Genomic DNA, 17182 nt, shown 5'->3' with positions numbered 1-17182 from the left:
AACTGTACACAGGTGATATAGTTACAAGCTCAGTACCTATAGTCATTCTTTTATGTTTTAACAGGTGTGAATGATAACAGTGATTTTTTTAATTTTTGTTTGTTTTCCCTCATTCTCTCTCTCTCTATCTCTCATGCATACTCTTTTTTCCCCTCTACTGCCTCCTCTTCCCACTGTCGCTGCCATTGCCTCCATGCTGCTGCATCACCAGCATTTCCTCTTCTTATTGGTTGTTGTTTCCTCCTCATCTTATTCCCTCTCTTTTCTCCCTCCACTCTGAACCAAGGGTACTAACTCTTATTGTGTTGCTACATCAATCCATATCAAAATCATACTGACTCAGCCACTAACCGATATTGGCATCAAATTAAGATTTTAAACCTTGATACAACAACAAAACCATAAGTCCCAACTATTTGGGGTCGGCTACATGGATCTTTTTCTACCATTGAGATCTGTAAAAAACAGCTCTATATTGAAATCGATTAAGATCTAAGCTCATGAGATATGACATAATTTTACGTTGGTTATCAGTGATGTAACGTAACCCTCCACCTTTTTCATACAAGCTTAGGATCGGTATTGGCGGTGTTATTTTAAACCTTGATAAAGACATTAAATCCAAACAGTGATTTCAATAGGCGCTCGGGCGCTCGCCTAGGCGCTCGGACGAGGCAAGGCGAGGCCCGAGCGCCTCACTTCATTTCCAGGAGGGGCGCTTCAAAGAGGCACCGCCTGGGTGCTCGACCGAGCCTCGGCATTAGGCGCTTCGGGCGAGCGCCCGGGTTAAACCAGGCGACCGAACCATTGTTTTAGATCTAGTGGGCACTCGACCGAGCCTAGGCGTCAGGCGCTTCGGGCGAGCACCCGAGTTAAACCAGGCGACTGAACCAGTGTTTTAGGTCTAGTTCGATCTCTAGTGCTTTAGTTGGTTCAATCGAACCAACTAAAGCACTGATATCAACCTTCCTCTTGCGACTTCCCAATCCTAACCCTACTCGCCGCTCCCGCTCTCGCTGCTCGCTGCTATCACTGCCGCTGCCACTATCGTTGCTTCTGCTGCTGCTGCTCGCTGCTATCACTGCCGCTACCACTGTCGCCACTCCCGATGCTCTCAGTCAGCAGCCTCGATCTTCCTCTTACTCACACTCTTCTCACTTCGATAGTATACTATTAATAGTATATTAATAGTATACTACTAACTATATACTAGTAACAGTATATTTATTTATTAGATTAATAATATATTATTTTAATTTTAATACTGTTAATTTTTATTTATTTTAAATTATTGTTATTGTTTTGAATTTTGAGACTTTTTTTAATGTGTGTGATTTTACAAGATTATCTTAATTTAATATCATATTTTTATTTAAATAATTATATTTATTAATTATATTATATATTTTTATATTTTAATGTCTCGCTTCGCTCAGGCGAGCACCTAGCGCCTCGGGCTTTTTTTGATCATAGCGCCAAAAGGCACCTAGCGTTTTTTAAATCACTGAATTCAGAAGCCTCAAATTAAGAGTACAAGACAGGAAAATAACATACAAGTTAATAATCATGACTGGTGAAAGGAATTGTGCTAATGTATTAAGGTTTAGCAATCCAAAGAACATCAACCTACTTGTGTAGAGGAAACCATATGAACTTCATTTCCACCATCGACTGGCCAAATCAAACTGCCATTTGGTTCCAAGTAAAAGTGCTCTTGTCCTCCAACTTGAACCTCTCCTTCTATGATTTTGTCACATTCACCTGACTTGAAACACAACTCTACATCTCCTTTCATGAGCCATCTTTCAGTGTTTGGATAAAAGCTGCAAGATCTCACAGCTTCTCTTATGGATAAGATAGCAGGCAAGTCTTCATATTCAATACGCACTTTATTTGAAGCTATCTTCGCATTGTCATGTGTATCAGCCACAACAACACCAACAATCTACATCAGATAAGTGCAAAATTAATAAGATTGATAAATGTTGTTCTTGTCTTTTAGGCCTGACACAAAAATCTAAAAGTAAGTAAAGCATAAACACTTGGTATTTTTTGTATGGATTTATACCTGTCCAACACAAGTAACAATGTCTGAAGCAAATAGTTCCTCGTCTTTGAGAATTACACCAAGTTTATTACTTCCAGGGATGTCTCTGTAAAGGAACAGACCAACAAATCCAGGTGAAGACTTGGCCATCACATCATCTATAGACAAAATTCGTGCATGAGCCCTTTTACTCAATATTAAAGCAGCATGTAAAGCTTGTGGAGGATGTGGCATGTCATCAATATATTCAGCCTCACCCGTAACCTGAGGACAGTTTATAATTAGAAAAAAAGGTGGTCATTTATGTATAGAAGGAAAAAAAGAAACATTTTGTGTTCCTATTTGTTAGTCTCTAAAGCAGGCATATAATAATGGATATATAGAATCATAAGCAACAAAGCTAGACAAATTTGTCACCTTATATAAAATTCTATCTAATTGTTTCCGTCACCATATTCTGATCAACAGTTAAAGTATTAAGTAGCAACTATCTTGTTGTCGTCCAATGACAGAATATATTACAAGTCCTTCCCATCATAAAAATTGAATAAAAAAGACCAGAGAATGATCACCAAGAGTGAATACGTCAAATTAATATGCATATATGACTTAAATAAATATGTTTGTTATGAGGGTTGCAACTTCCTAGTATTCAATCTAATAATCAACAAAATATTCTAAAATGAAATATGTCACTGTAAGATGCTTGTGTCCCCAATATGACCACATATTGTAACAAAATATGAAACAGTATTTGCCACTTACGCTTGAGAAAATGGCAGCCAGAGCTCCAATATAGTGTCAAGGTAGCAAGACTGGCAAAAATTAGTATAACATAACTTCATCTTTTTCCCTTGGGATAGGTCAATAAACCAGTTGATTTTTTGCTTCCTTAATGGTGTAATTGATTTATGAAAAATAATAAATAATAGATTAGAGTGACAAACAACAAGGAACAAGGTTGGAAATAAATTGGAAGTTTATTTACATAATTACATCATCAGAACTATCAAAACAGCACACTTAATTTAGGCCAGAGTCGGAGCAAGAAGAAATACATGGGGCAAGGTGAACCAACTTAATCTAGACATAGTTAACTGTATTAAACTAAAATAGGTAGATGATCTATAGGAGTATGATGGAAGTATGACAGCATTTGATTTTTTTTTCACATGTTACATAAGTTAAAGATGGTACAACAGGAAAATGGAAGAGTAAAAATTATTGGAAAAGTAGAAAAACTTTAGCTAAAATGGTCCATTTCATTCCATCAACATCAATGAGAGGCTTCAAGGATAGTATTATTGCACCAAAAAGACAATAATAGAAAGGGCTTGGTCTCTGCCACACATTCTTTGTCCTAGTTTGGTTAATGATCATAGTCTATGTGAGAAACTTCACAAAAACGAGGAAATACTAAACCTAAAAAAATACTCCATGAAATAATTCAGATTATACTCATCCCCTTTCTAGATCAAAGTATCAAACTACTGCAAAGCATTTAGTAATTTGTAATATCAAGAATTGTTGGCTGGGGTTGCTGAGAAGTCATGACAAGAAAAGAAAAATCCAGGGTCACCGCCATATCACAAGTTGATGCAACACAACTTACAGCACCTACCAAAGAGATGATTAGAAGCTTCAAACTTTGATCACTTTGTGCAATGAGATTATTTCAGAGGATATAAGTAACGCAATGGAATGAAATGGAAAACAAACACGGGATACACAAATGGAGGCATATAATCACACCGACTTTTCGTCCCCTATGACATATTCACACCAATAAGGGCATATATCAATTTTATTTCTTGTTGAAGGAGACCAAGTATAAAAATGGAAAGGCTTGTTCCCGTGCACAGAGATACAGTCAACAATCATTCTGCTAAGAGTTCAGTATGGATTTTCTGCATGGTTTCAGACATTCAGAATTTAGCATCCTATAGATAAAATTTCTCATGTCTCTCAAACAACCAGAAATACTTTGAGCTTCCCTTAAATTCATCAATCCACTAAATTTCAGAAATTCTACAATTTTTATCAATGGATTTCAGTTCAATTGCCAAATCTGAAAACAAACAAAATCCAATTTCTGTTCAACTTAGGTACAATTTCTACTCCGTCATCATGAAGAGCTTTAAGATGCAACCACAAAATCTTCAGAATGCTTTCCTAATCGGTGGTATTTGCTTTTTCTTAAAGACTTTATGGTACTAGACTACCAGACTTAAATCTCTATCATTCAGTTACAGCTACATGACAATCCATCTAAGCTGGCATTACTTCTTTAATTAAGGATTACTTCTGGAAATAAGGGATTACTTCCAAAAATTGAGTCTATCAACATACCAACTTTCCAAGGAAGTGTAAAGCCTTGTGCTACTCAACTACATAATTTTAATCACAAACAAAGTGTACCATAAAAATTAAACAATACACTAATAGATGAGATGACATTGCATGATAAAGACCCGTATCAACAAAATGACTAGATAATAAAACTCAGTGTAAGGACTCACATGCATTCACTATACATTGTCTTCAAGAAAAATGAAGGTTAGACAAGAGACGTGACAAAATAACTATATTATTACCTGTAGTTTTGATGAAAGATGAATTGCAGGTTGTCCCACAGCTGTCTCATGTCTTGTCAGGTCATAGCTCTGAATTCCACTAGTTTGTGGTCTCGAATAAGCCTGTATGGCTGATAGATGTTTTCCATGCAAGCCTTCACTGAAAGATCCTTTCTCATACATCTCATTTGTAACCCATGAAAAAAATTTGAAGAAAAAACTTAAAATTAGGGATTTGCGGAATTCAATCATTCCACCTGGTGCATCTTCTGTAAGTACAATATCCTCTTGCAAAATTTTCAGTGCACCCTGCAACAAGTTATTGTCCCATTTCTTTTTTCTGAGAAAACTCTGAGTTTTTGATGCAATTAAGGAAACTGGGGCAACCCCTCCATAAATAATGGAAACATCAGAAACTTCCCAGATTCCACAATCTTGTTTAAGAAGCACACGCATGCCAGCATTAACAAGTGCAATATCATCCTCCCTTCGGTGTGCTTGCTTAAACTCTTTGACAAATTCCAAACTTCTAGTCCATGGTAGAAAAACTGAGAGTAAAACTTCATCATTTGCAAGATCAACTTTGCGGTAACCAAGAAAAAACTCTTTTGCAGGTACGGTCCTAACATTTCCTTTGCAGTTCATGATCCGCATAATTGCTCCTGCAGCCATCCAAAGTGGATTCAAGTCTGATATTGGACTAGCAGTGCAGATATTTCCACCGACAGAAGCAACATTCTTTATCTGATTTCCAGCGAACCATTTCAGCTGCCTCAGAATGGCCTTGCATGATGAGGTTTCTTCAACAGGATGTTGCATTATAACCTTTCTAAGAAATTGCTGAAGTAGAGTTAGCCTAACAGAAGCACCGATCTCAAGTCCATTTTCATTCATGCTTAATATGTTAAGCTCTGGCACATGTGTGACAGATATTAAAACTTGATACTGGGAATTTTTGAATTTTGTCTCGATACCTACTTCAGTATTACCAACTACAAGTTTGGCATCTGGATAACGTGACTTCAAATCTAATACATGCTGAAGTTTAAGAGGTCTGTACCACTTAACTCCACCAAAACCATGCAAACACAGAGGCATATTTTTCCTTAAAATAAGCTCTGGTGGGAAGATAAGTTCCTTCTCAAAGTACAAACTCCCATCAATTTTGTTGTACAAGACAGGGCTGTATTGCTTGACACAAACTGAGTTGTCCCTCCTGTTAGCTGTACCTTTCCCACAGGAGCATGGTTTTCCACTAGAAGGACAAATTAACTCACCAGCTGAGGTGCTTTCCAAAGATGTCTTAGCGTATAATAAATCATCAGTTTTAGCAAAGACACGAAAAGCATCAAGAATTGGTCTATAACCCGTGCAGCGGCACAAATTTCCAGCAAGGGTTTCTTCAATCTGCTCTTCAGTAGGTGGTTCACCAGATGATCTTAGTAGTGCATACATTGACATGACAAATCCAGGAGTGCAAAAGCCACATTGTGAACCATGAGCTTGAGCTAAGGATTCCTGCATAGAATTTATCAATAAAACGAAGCAATAAGTCTTTATGATTCCAACAATCAATTAAAACAAACAGATCAACATAGAATTGAGCAGGTTCCTAGCAACACTGAACCAAGTTTTGCAAAGTTATTAAAAAGACTTTGATAAGCTAGGAGGAGATGAACGTGATAAATAGGGACAGGCTAACATGACAAATCTTGTAAAAGTAGGGCATCATACAGAATGACATGACATCTACTAATGTAAATATATTTTCATGTTCCTGTAATAATGCACTTAGTACTGTATAAAATATATGTAATCATCATATGTAAGAAGATACAGAAACATAACAATCGTTCATATAAGAAGCAAACATTCTTTTAAGAACTTGAAACACACACACACAATAGGGCATATCGAAATTCCAAATAATATATATTACGAATTTTTGACAAGTACTGAAGCCAGAAGCCATACATGAATGATTTTCGCATCTGACATGAAAGCAGGAAAAAGGATAGCCCAGCGAACAAGGCTCTCAACAGTGTAGTGTATGGGCTGTGTTAACAAGTGTATGGATGTGATAAAAATCCTAACATATTTAAACTACTTGACATTTAAGAAGGGTCTAACAAGTGCTGGTATCTGAGACAAACACAAAACAAACATGACAAGCATTTTAACATTGGTGCTCGAAATGAGAAAACTAGTGATTGAGATAAGGGACAGATACAAACAGTTAAAAAGTTGTCCTGTTGTTTGAAAGAAAGAACACAAAACGAGCTTATACCATTCACTGATTTTAATTCTTAAATAATTATTATGATTTTCAAGCATAAAGACATCATGAAACTCCTTTCTTATACAAAAAAAAAAAAACCTCAACTCCTATATTTATTACTGAGTATAAGAATAACCAACTAATTATAAATGTAAAAGATCACAATAAACCATTTGTCACCATGAGAATCACAAGTTCAGTATGTAATGGTACAAGCCAAAAACTAGAATGCAAGGTTTTAACTTTTAAGTGCCCATGTCTGGATAAAAACCTTGAGCTAACCCAAGATTGAGACCAAGAAAGGCCAGTCTTGACCCAAGTAGACTGGATTAGCAAACATGGTTAGTTATGAACAGACAAGCCTTTTGAGTGAGAAACTAGCCATTCTAGTCTAACCATATGTTCAGGGTGGGAAGATTTTCCCTTTGTCAAGATTATCCACTATTACACAACATATTTCTCTTTGGCTTTTATTGATGCATAGGAAATCTGAGGGTTATTGGCTATCTTCCCAGTAAGAGCTTAACATCTACAATTCTCAACTCATTTCCAACCATCACAACTCCCCAAAGTAAAACTACCAACCACTAGTGGGAGACACTCCCTTCCCAACTACTCAAGTACACACATTTACAGGAGAGCAGAATAAAATCAACTTTGCATCAATGAAAACCAATAAACCATAATAATTAGCCACAACACCAGCCATGTCAAATTCATTATCCTTCACCGAAAACAGAAAATGAGACATCCCTCGGACCATCAACAGAAAACAATCAACATCATGAGATCGGGTCTCTCAGTGGTGTAGAATCTTATCCAGTTCGATAAGATGAGTATGTGTGTTTAATAAAAGGGAATGCTTTCAGCCTTCTCTTAAGCAAGTTCAGTTATTAATAACTGAAGACAAGTAAAGCTCTACTGGACCTACTTGGAAACTTTCCCTAGGCAGCACTTAACTATCTCGTGCTTTACTTGAAGACTTCATGAGATCACTTCTAATGAATACTGAAAATTGGGTGATCCAAATCTCCATATCCGCTTTTATCTGCCTGCAACCCATTCTCTTTGCCATCACAACACTAGGGCTGTCCCATTCATTCTATGCTGATGCAGGCTCGAGCCGGCTTTTTGGGAAGCCCATTACCACCATGCTCATGGCCCCACTGGCCTGCCAGCGGTAGTGGGAATTCTCCTGTTCCCTGGTTAAAAAGTGGTTCATTGGATGCCAGATCTACTCCACAAGGAGTGGTACAACTTGAATGAATCGAGAAAGAGAAATGAGTAGTTTCAACACTCAATAGCCTTTTATCCCCCTCTTGAGCTGTCGGTTTTTCCATCATGGCCTCTTTAGAGTTGTGTGCCCCTGTTGATGCCAAATGGGTTGGAGATCCTTCAGATAGGTGCCCAACTACAGGCTTTTGTATTTTTTAGGCGAAACCAATCCAAAAGAATGCATCCAATTTCACACTAAAAGTCAAAGAAGACTTTAGTTGAATTGTTTCTGTGATTTGTGTAACCAAGACTTCAGCAACAATCTTGAAGATTATGTAGTTCCTTCCCACTAAATGAATTATACACTAGCAGCTAGTGAAAGTTTTATGCTCTGGATTGCATAAATCATCCTTATAATTCTGTTGTTCATTTCAATTCATCTTCCAACAAAAGCCTGTTTCTGAATATAAAAAGAGGAACAATACTATGATTGACTGGGAATTGTCTTTACTAAATAGTGTCAAGTCAGTAGATTCTTTGAAACTGCAAGCAATAAAATAATGGTATGTCATAGGATTTCACCCTTATGCCAAATTGCATTAAGCTACCATGCTTTTGGAGCCTTCTCTGTGGTACTGTTCCAGGAAACAGCAATTGAGTTGGATACTTTGTAGGTGTGCAACAGGCTGCTGTTTATTAAACAAGCCACAATTTCATCCCATATCGAAGCAGAGAAGGAAACCAGTTGCAGTTGACAAGATATTCAGAAACATTTGCTGAAATTGGGCATCAACATCTTCCACATCTAAGAGTTGAACTAGAACAAGGACCGTTGTGCTGTATCAACCAGTAGTATCGGCCCATGGGCGGACCGGTACATACAGGTCAGTACCAGCAAAATTCACAAAATGATCAGAAAATAAAAATTATTTTTTAGATTTTTTTCCTAATTTATTGTTATATAAATTATATTTAGATGAGAATAAAGTGTATCTAAGCCATAAATGAATCGAATTTCTAGGTTATAATAAGGAAATTTTAAATTTAGCTTTTCAGATCCATCAAGGACCAACTTTGTGAGGCTTAGGCCTTTGTCGAATAGAGTTGCTTTTGTTAGGTTTCATTAAGTAAAAATTTTTGATATTCAACAAAATGGAGAGATAGATCAAAATATTATGAAAAAAAACATATGGTTGAAATAGATTGGGGCATAGAAGTTCTACCTATGAAAAAATTTATAAAACCATTATTAGATCAAAGATATTTTATGCATGGTATGCAATACCGTACCGTATCGGTGTTTCGAGGTTGGCTCGATACGGTACGGTACCGGCATACCGAGCGGTACACTAGGGCGTACCGAGTGGTACACCAGGGCGTACCGAGTGGTACACCAGGGCGTACCGAGTGGTACACCAGGGCGTACCGAGTGGTACACCAGGGTGTACCAAACAGTTCTATATATTTTCTTCCTTACTGTAGCACTGTAGCACTGTAGCACGTTCCATCCGGTACCGGACGGTCCGCGTACTGGTATATTGTCGGACCGATACGTACCGCTCGTACCGGGCGGTACCATTCGGTATTGCATACCAAGGTTTTATGATTCTGATATTGGATAGTTAAGAAACAATATATACAAAAAGTTGTCCCTAAGATAAGAATGTTGAGGTGGATGTACAAAATTACATATAAAAATAGAAAAAAATATTTTTACTTGTGAACAATTAAATGCAACTCCAATAGAGGATGAGATTTATCATAGAGGATGAAATTTATTGGTAAGATGAGGGAAAATCCTTTAAGATGGTTTGGATTAATGCTAAGGAGATCTATAGATATTGTAGTATAAAGATGTGAATTAATATTAGTGGTATGAGTAGAGGTAGAGGGAGATCTAAAAAGACATTAGAAATCATAAATAAAAATTTAAATACTATTAATTTAAAGATGATATTATCTTTTTACAAAACTCAGTGGTGGCAAAAGATGCATGTAGCCAATCCCAAATAATTGAGATTTTATTATTGTACCATTTACAAATAGCAAAGAAATAAAAAATTTTCATAAACAGTTAACTACATTAAGTTTTAAGAGTATTTCTCATCTAAGATGTAAGGCACCATCCAACCTAGCTAAATGTTCAAGTTACTAAGAAACCAAGTAATCAAGAATTCATGCTTTGCAGGATAATGCACATATTAGGCACTTATACCTGACCAACTGTGACCTGAACTCCCCAAGTATCAGATAAATCATAACCTGCTTTCTGAGAATTATATAATATCGATGTGGCTGTTATACATTTGAAGATGCTCTGTTGAAGATAGCCAACAGAATAATCACATTTCATGAAGGGTTACTTCAAGTTTTAAGAGTAATTCTCATCTAAAATGAAAGGTATCATCCAGCATAGCTATCTGTTCATGTTGATTCGAAACCAATAACTCTTAATCAGGAATTCCTGTTTTGCAGGATATTCCCCATGTTGGGCAGTGTATTTCAGACCGACTTTGATAAGGTCATAGTCCACCAGAAATGAGGTGGTATTCCATACATTGCCTATTGATGCCTGACAAAGATTTAACTCTTTCATTGAAACCATAAAGAAGTTTAATTTAGGCCCAAACACTTAACTTCTGACCTAAAAGTAGTGGGAAAAAAAAATTCAATTAGTCAAGCCCAGAAAGATCCTTTCAAGGTCAATCTACTCTGAAATCTAGCCTTCCATTTTTGGGGTTCTATTCACATGAAGGTAGTGATCAAGAGAGCAGAGATGGCTGGGTCTGTGTCAGTTCAAGTGCAGGAAGAGGACAATCTGCATCTTGTATGCTCCATTCCATTTTTCTCGCTCTTTTTGTTTCTTTTCATTTTCCAGTGGCGCATTGCTTGATACAGGTCAGACTGAACTACACTGATAATCATAGTCCAACCAAACACCAGTGAGAAGTCTGATACAAAGAAGACAATTCTTACGCTTGATAATGTTTTTCTACTTTTTTTCATTTTGTCTAATCAGCTACTTGCTAAAATAACCCAAGAAATGGATTCCTTTTTTCTCTTTCGAGTTTTGTGTTAATTTGATGCATCATGCAAAGTAAATATGCATTGATGAAGATACACTACCTTGATAGGGTGCAAGGCTCGCTGATGGTCTCTGTCCATCTACTGTTCTTACATGCATTGGATAAATAATATATGCATTGAAGAGAAAAACAATACCTGGATAGGATGCAAGCCACGTTGACTATTTCCAATTCCTTCCACTGTTATTACATGCATTCCTTCGACAGAATATAATGGAGCCAAGCATGCATTTATCGCATGGTGCCTGCACATGAGTTCTACTATCACAAAGCTGAACTTTTAATTAGAACATCTTATATCTCTAGGTTGCTTAAAAAATAACACAATAGCTTAGTTAAATGATGAAAAGCACAACAAAGAAAATCTCATAGATGTATGGGTGAAGAAAAACCAAATTTCTCACTTAAATAGATTGCTAAACATAAAGTCAGCAACAGAAGAAACTGATTCTATAACCAAGGATATTTTGCATCCTAACCATAAAGAAAATCTATAAAAAATAAAAAATCCTTTATTTTTTACAAAAATTTAACTGATTAGAAGACAGATTTTAACCAGTTATAATCGGGACAAGATTCTCACACTGATCTCTTTGATTGTTCGTCAAAATAAGAAATCATCACTGTACAAGCTCCACAGCCACCTTCGCCACAGCCAAGCTTAGCTCCAGTCAGGCCTACATCTATACCCAGTAGAAAATCCAATTTACACCTTTGTTCAATCATTTTATTTGTTTTGCAACAACATCAAAATCTCCACAAAAACAACAGTCAATCATCCAAGAAATTGTTAAAAAAGTAAAGGTAATCTTCAAAGAAAAATAAGCCTGCAGTGAAATGAGATCATAAAAAAAAATAAACTGTGTGTGCCAAAAACCACCAGAACAGGATCATATTACAGAGACACAAGTTTAAGGATATAAAAGTTGATTTGAAGTTCAAAATAGCAATCTATCTTCCCATTCAATTAGTGCCCACTCATATCTTGAACAGTGCACTAACCTTTATCAATTTCATCATCAACTTTCCATTTTGAATCCAGCCATTCAGAATTTTAGATGCCTTATTGAATTCTACAATGCCTTCTATTGTGTTTTATCAAGTTTCTACCTGTGTTCTCATTAACTTCACAGATACTTCTACTTTTTTGTACATTTCTTATATTGCAGTACTTGCAACTTATGATGTTTTACAATTATATTAGTGGGGTTACCTATTAGTTCATGCAAACAGAAGTACAATAAAATATGCAACATAACATAGCTAGTTTTCAGGAGCAAATCTCACGATTGTTCCTGCAACACCCATATAACCTACAGCAACTATGTCCAAGACATGTTTATAAATCAACAAGGCTGAGTAAAGGAACATATTCCTATTTAAAATACAAAGTTAATAGCCAAAGGGCTGAGCTCAGATTAAAGGATACTGATAGTAAGAACAAAGAATACATATTAAATAAATTGCATACAGAACCTGCTGGACATGTTCATAAATCAACAAGGCTGAGTAAAGGAACATATTCCTATTTAAAATACAAAGTTACTAGCCAAAGGACTGAACTCGGATTAAAGGATGCTGATAGTAAGAACTAAGAATACATATTAAATAAATTACATACAGAACCTGTCGAACAATAAAACAAGACGGCTTCCTTCTGTGGATATAGCCTGGACATTTCTTGATTGTCACATTGTGGCAGGTAAAAATCAAATCTACAGAATGTCACTAATACAAACAATGAACTTACAACATGAATATCATGGTATGCACAATAATGTGCTATCAGCATGAGCTACAGATATGTTCCATGTATCATGTGTCACACAGCATGAAATGCCAGTACCTCCAACAGTATGTATCCATGCTGGAGCCAAGTGGAATATGAATGGCATGGAGCACCAAATCAACACTGACTCGGGTAGTACAATTTGTTATACTGCCTGGTATACCGGTGTCCAAACCAACACTGACTCGTGATTTAAAAACTTGAACCAATTATTGTTGATGAATCTCTAAATTTAACACTAAACATGATGCTGATTCAGTGATTATTTTGTGTGAGTTCATTTAGCTTTTCATAATTCTGACATCTTCATTGAATAATTTTCCAAGACCAAAATTTGTATAAAGGTCAAATAACCAGCAAAATGATTGGATGTGGCAATTCTTCCTTGGTTATCTAGATAACATAAGTATGTTATCAGTATCTTTTAACATAGAGCTAAACTCAGTGCCTAATGTGGTTGAAATGTAGGTACAATCTTTATACCTTTTTTCATAAGAACATTCTCATGTATTTAGCTTTCTGGGTTGGCAGTGGCAGATGCTCTAAAGCTGAAGATAAAGAATTTCAACTGTTTATACTCGTTCAAATAAGCTATCAGAAGATTGACCTCGACCAAGTGTCGGAAGTTGCATATGCAATGGATGGTTCCCATCAGGATTATAGATATCTACTGGCAATTTTAAATTAAATTCAAGATCAAAATTTAATTTTCTCTGGGATCATTTTTGTTAGGGAGATAATCTGGCTATCTGTTTAAAACTTTGAAGTTATGGACTACGTCACTGTTATGCATTTACATATCTTGGCCCACAAAACCTCTCTGTCTCCTTCAACTTCCTTTTACCTACTGCCTCCTTAAATCACTTCCTTCCTTCTTCCTCTACAGGAGAGTCTTCCTATGATGCTGACGTGGTTACACAAAAACTATAGAAGAAACAATGAAGAAAAGAACAGGGAATTCAATCCAAGTCCCTGTAGGTCAATCCAAGATGGCTGCCAGAAAACAAAATTTCAAATTTCCATGCATTCAAACCTCACAATCCAAAAATAAGATTTCATAGACAACGTTTCCAAATAACAACCAAAACTATTTACCAAAATAGTCTACCAAAATTCAATCAGTATTACCAAAATTAAGAAAATAATCCAATATAGAATACGTCACAACCAATCAAAAAACAAAAAGGAAAAAAATTTAGATTAAAAGAAAGCAAACCTTGAACACTTCAGCTGTATTATGCAATAACAGAGACCAAACTGCAGAACCAGAACTAAAAACAAAAATATGTTCACCAAACAAACCTCAATTTTGTTCGACAAAAATGGGTAAAACCAAAATAAAATAAAAACATTGAAAACGAAAAAGAACAAAAACAAAATATGTTTACCATATAAAGATCAATTTGACTCCAATTAATTCGGTACTACCAAAACTAAATAAAATAAAAAACATCGAAGACGAAAAAAAAAAAAAAAACGCACTTTTAGTTAAAAGAATAGCAAACGTTGGGCTCGCATGCTCTTGAAAGTACAAAACTAGAACAACCAACAAATTACACACCTCTCAGGTATTGAAGGACGGTGAGGTGCGCCAAACCATCGGGCAACACCCTGCGAACGCCGTTCACGTAGACGACGACCTCCCTTGACCACTCTTCCTCCGCCACCACGTCCTGCGCCTTGGTAAGCGAACCCATGCTCCAATTCAAGATCCCGGGTCGCCCTCAAAAGCCCGATCCTTGGAGGCCAACACCGATCTCCAAACAAGATCACGAAGCGTCCTATGCGGCCTCCACAGCCCTCGCGGGAGTCGCCGCACCAAATCGATCGATTTCGGATGGACTCCAAGTAACTTATCCCACGATATACCGGATAGACGCGAACGGTCAGTTGGATCCATAAGTTGGGTCTGCACACTTCTAGGAAGTGCGCCTCGCGTGCCTATGCTCAGACACCAATGCCGCATTTCCATTAGACTTTATATTGATATATTGAATCTAAGACGAATTTTCGAAAATAAATTTCTAATTTTAGTTTTTCTTTTTTCTTAGAACGTTTTAACTTTAAAAATTATCCAGACAATGCTCTTATTTTTTAAATAAATAATATTTACATTGAAAAACTATTTGAATTCACGTAGGATTAAATTAGATAAAAAAATCGATTTAACTTAAATCAATTTTTTTATCATGCATTTACCCACTGATATAACTTGTGTTATATATTCTTTCATCTTTCGTCACTCCCTGTTATATTATTATTATTACCACAATATACTTCACAACCTCTTAGCATCATTGACCTCGTGTGTCATTGTATTTAGGGCTGAGTTCTACCACATTTACAAGTATTGAGTTTCATTGCTAGCAACACTAAGTCGTTTGAGCTTCAATTCTATCGCTGTCGCAAGGAGAATTCTAGGGTTTGAGCATTTTCTGCTTTTAAGGTTCTAAAAATATAACATCAACTAACATTATTTGCGATGGAGCTTCAATAATTTTTATAAGGTATATATCCATTTTTATAAAAATAGTTGCTGGGAAATCCAAATTTTTAGTTTATCATTTAGCTAGGGTTCTAGGGTTGCATTGATGTTTACTATTCTAAACAGTGTTCTGAAAACTTTTTTTTCCTACTACCAATATATATTTTGAGCATTGTTTAAGAAAATAAAATATTTGTTTAGAACAATGTGCTATTTTTCCTTTATTTCTTTTATTTTTTATAAATTATAATCATATATATAATTGTGTTTCACATTTAAGCTTCTAAAGGGGTTCACAATATATGTAAAAAATTTTGGTCTAAAGAAAATAAAATTTTCCTAATAGGTGATGCACCATTATTGAGGAAAAATAAAAAATAATGCATCGCATAGATGTATTATTCAAAATGATCTTAAATTTTTAGAAAAACTTTGAATATGACACTTATGAATATATGTCATGGGTTTTTTATTTTAAAAATTCTGTGTATTTTTTAGCATTTATGTCTTTTTTTTATTTTTTTATTGTTAAAAATTATAATGTATCCATGCATTTTTTTTTTTTTACATTTTAGCTTTAAATAGATCAACAATATATATATATAAGGTGGATAATTCACTTCTTAGTTTCCATAGTTGTATGTATCTAGTCAATGTACAGTTTCAATTTTGTGAAGAATACGATTCTCCAAAATTTTGATATTTTAAAATTATATAGATGTTTAAAGTTTTGGCCATGTAAAGAGTCTTTATGTGAAGTGTATCCTTATTGTATAAACAGAATTGTATAAGCAATGAACATATTCAAGAATTTTTTAATATTTTTATAAATTATTCAAATTGTGAACTATGTGTCATTTTTTATTTTTAGCCAACTTTTTCATATTTTCACAGAAATATCAAGGATCCCTATAATATTTTTTGACATTTAAGCTTCTAAATTGGTCCAAAACACCTAGTAAAAAATTAGGCTAAAGAAAATATTTCTTAATACGCGACACATTATTTTTGCCCAAAATTCAAAAATAGTGAATCGCATTGAAGGACTAGTTCAAATGATCCAAAAATTTTGGAATAGATTTGAATTATACTTAGATGGACATATATCACTAGTTTTTTTATTTTAGAAATTTTTTTTATATTTTTATGAATTATTAAGCTTGTGAAACTTTGTGTTATTTTTTATTTTTATCCGGCGTTTTCATATTTCTACAGAAATATCATGATTCCATGCAATATTTTTTGATATTTAAGCTCCTAAATTTGTTCAAAATACTTGATAAAAACTTGGGCTAGGGAAAATATTTTCTAATATGTGATACACTATTTTTGCCCAAAATCCAAAAATAATTTAAGGATAATTTCAAATGATTTAAAATTTTTAGGAAAATATATGAATTGGATTTAGACACATATAATTGGTTTTCTATTTTATAAAGTTTTTGATGTTTTTATGAATTATAACTTTGTGTCATTGTTTATTTTTGGCTAACTTTTTTTTTTTCATAGAAATATCATGGATCCATGCAATATTTTTTGAAATTTGATCTTCTAAATTAGTACAAAACACTTAATAAGAATTTAGGGCAAAGAAAATATTTCCTAATATGTGAAATATTATTTTTTGCTTAAAATTAAAAAACAATGCTTCGCATTGAAGAACTAGTCCAAATGACCTACAAATTTTAGGAAAAACTTGAATTGGACTT

At 35.0% G+C, this 17182-nt stretch overlaps 1 protein-coding gene across 2 annotated transcripts in view; it reads right to left on the bottom strand.

Annotated features, from left to right (window-relative positions):
- Positions 1 to 14871, bottom strand: part of LOC103989027 (xanthine dehydrogenase) — a 32146-nt gene extending 17275 nt beyond the window's left edge. The window contains exons 1-6 of one of the 2 annotated variants that reach the window (XM_009407760.3): positions 14550 to 14871; positions 11783 to 11882; positions 11336 to 11444; positions 4642 to 6138; positions 2069 to 2311; positions 1631 to 1945 (exon numbers count right to left, since the gene is read on the bottom strand). In XM_009407760.3, coding sequence (XP_009406035.2) covers positions 1631 to 1945; positions 2069 to 2311; positions 4642 to 6138; positions 11336 to 11444; positions 11783 to 11882; positions 14550 to 14685 — 2400 coding nt within the window. In that variant the 5' untranslated portion in view covers positions 14686 to 14871. The remainder of the gene's footprint in view (positions 1 to 1630; positions 1946 to 2068; positions 2312 to 4641; positions 6139 to 11335; positions 11445 to 11782; positions 11883 to 14549) is intronic. The other variant, XM_065113806.1, reaches the window with a different exon arrangement.
- Positions 14872 to 17182: the final 2311 nt, after the last annotated feature.

Source organism: Musa acuminata, chromosome BXJ2-6, assembly GCF_036884655.1.
Source record: "Musa acuminata AAA Group cultivar baxijiao chromosome BXJ2-6, Cavendish_Baxijiao_AAA, whole genome shotgun sequence".
Taxonomy (NCBI): domain Eukaryota; kingdom Viridiplantae; phylum Streptophyta; class Magnoliopsida; order Zingiberales; family Musaceae; genus Musa; species Musa acuminata.
Note: the sequence above shows the minus strand (reverse complement) of the source record. Positions and strands in the feature narration are given on the sequence as shown.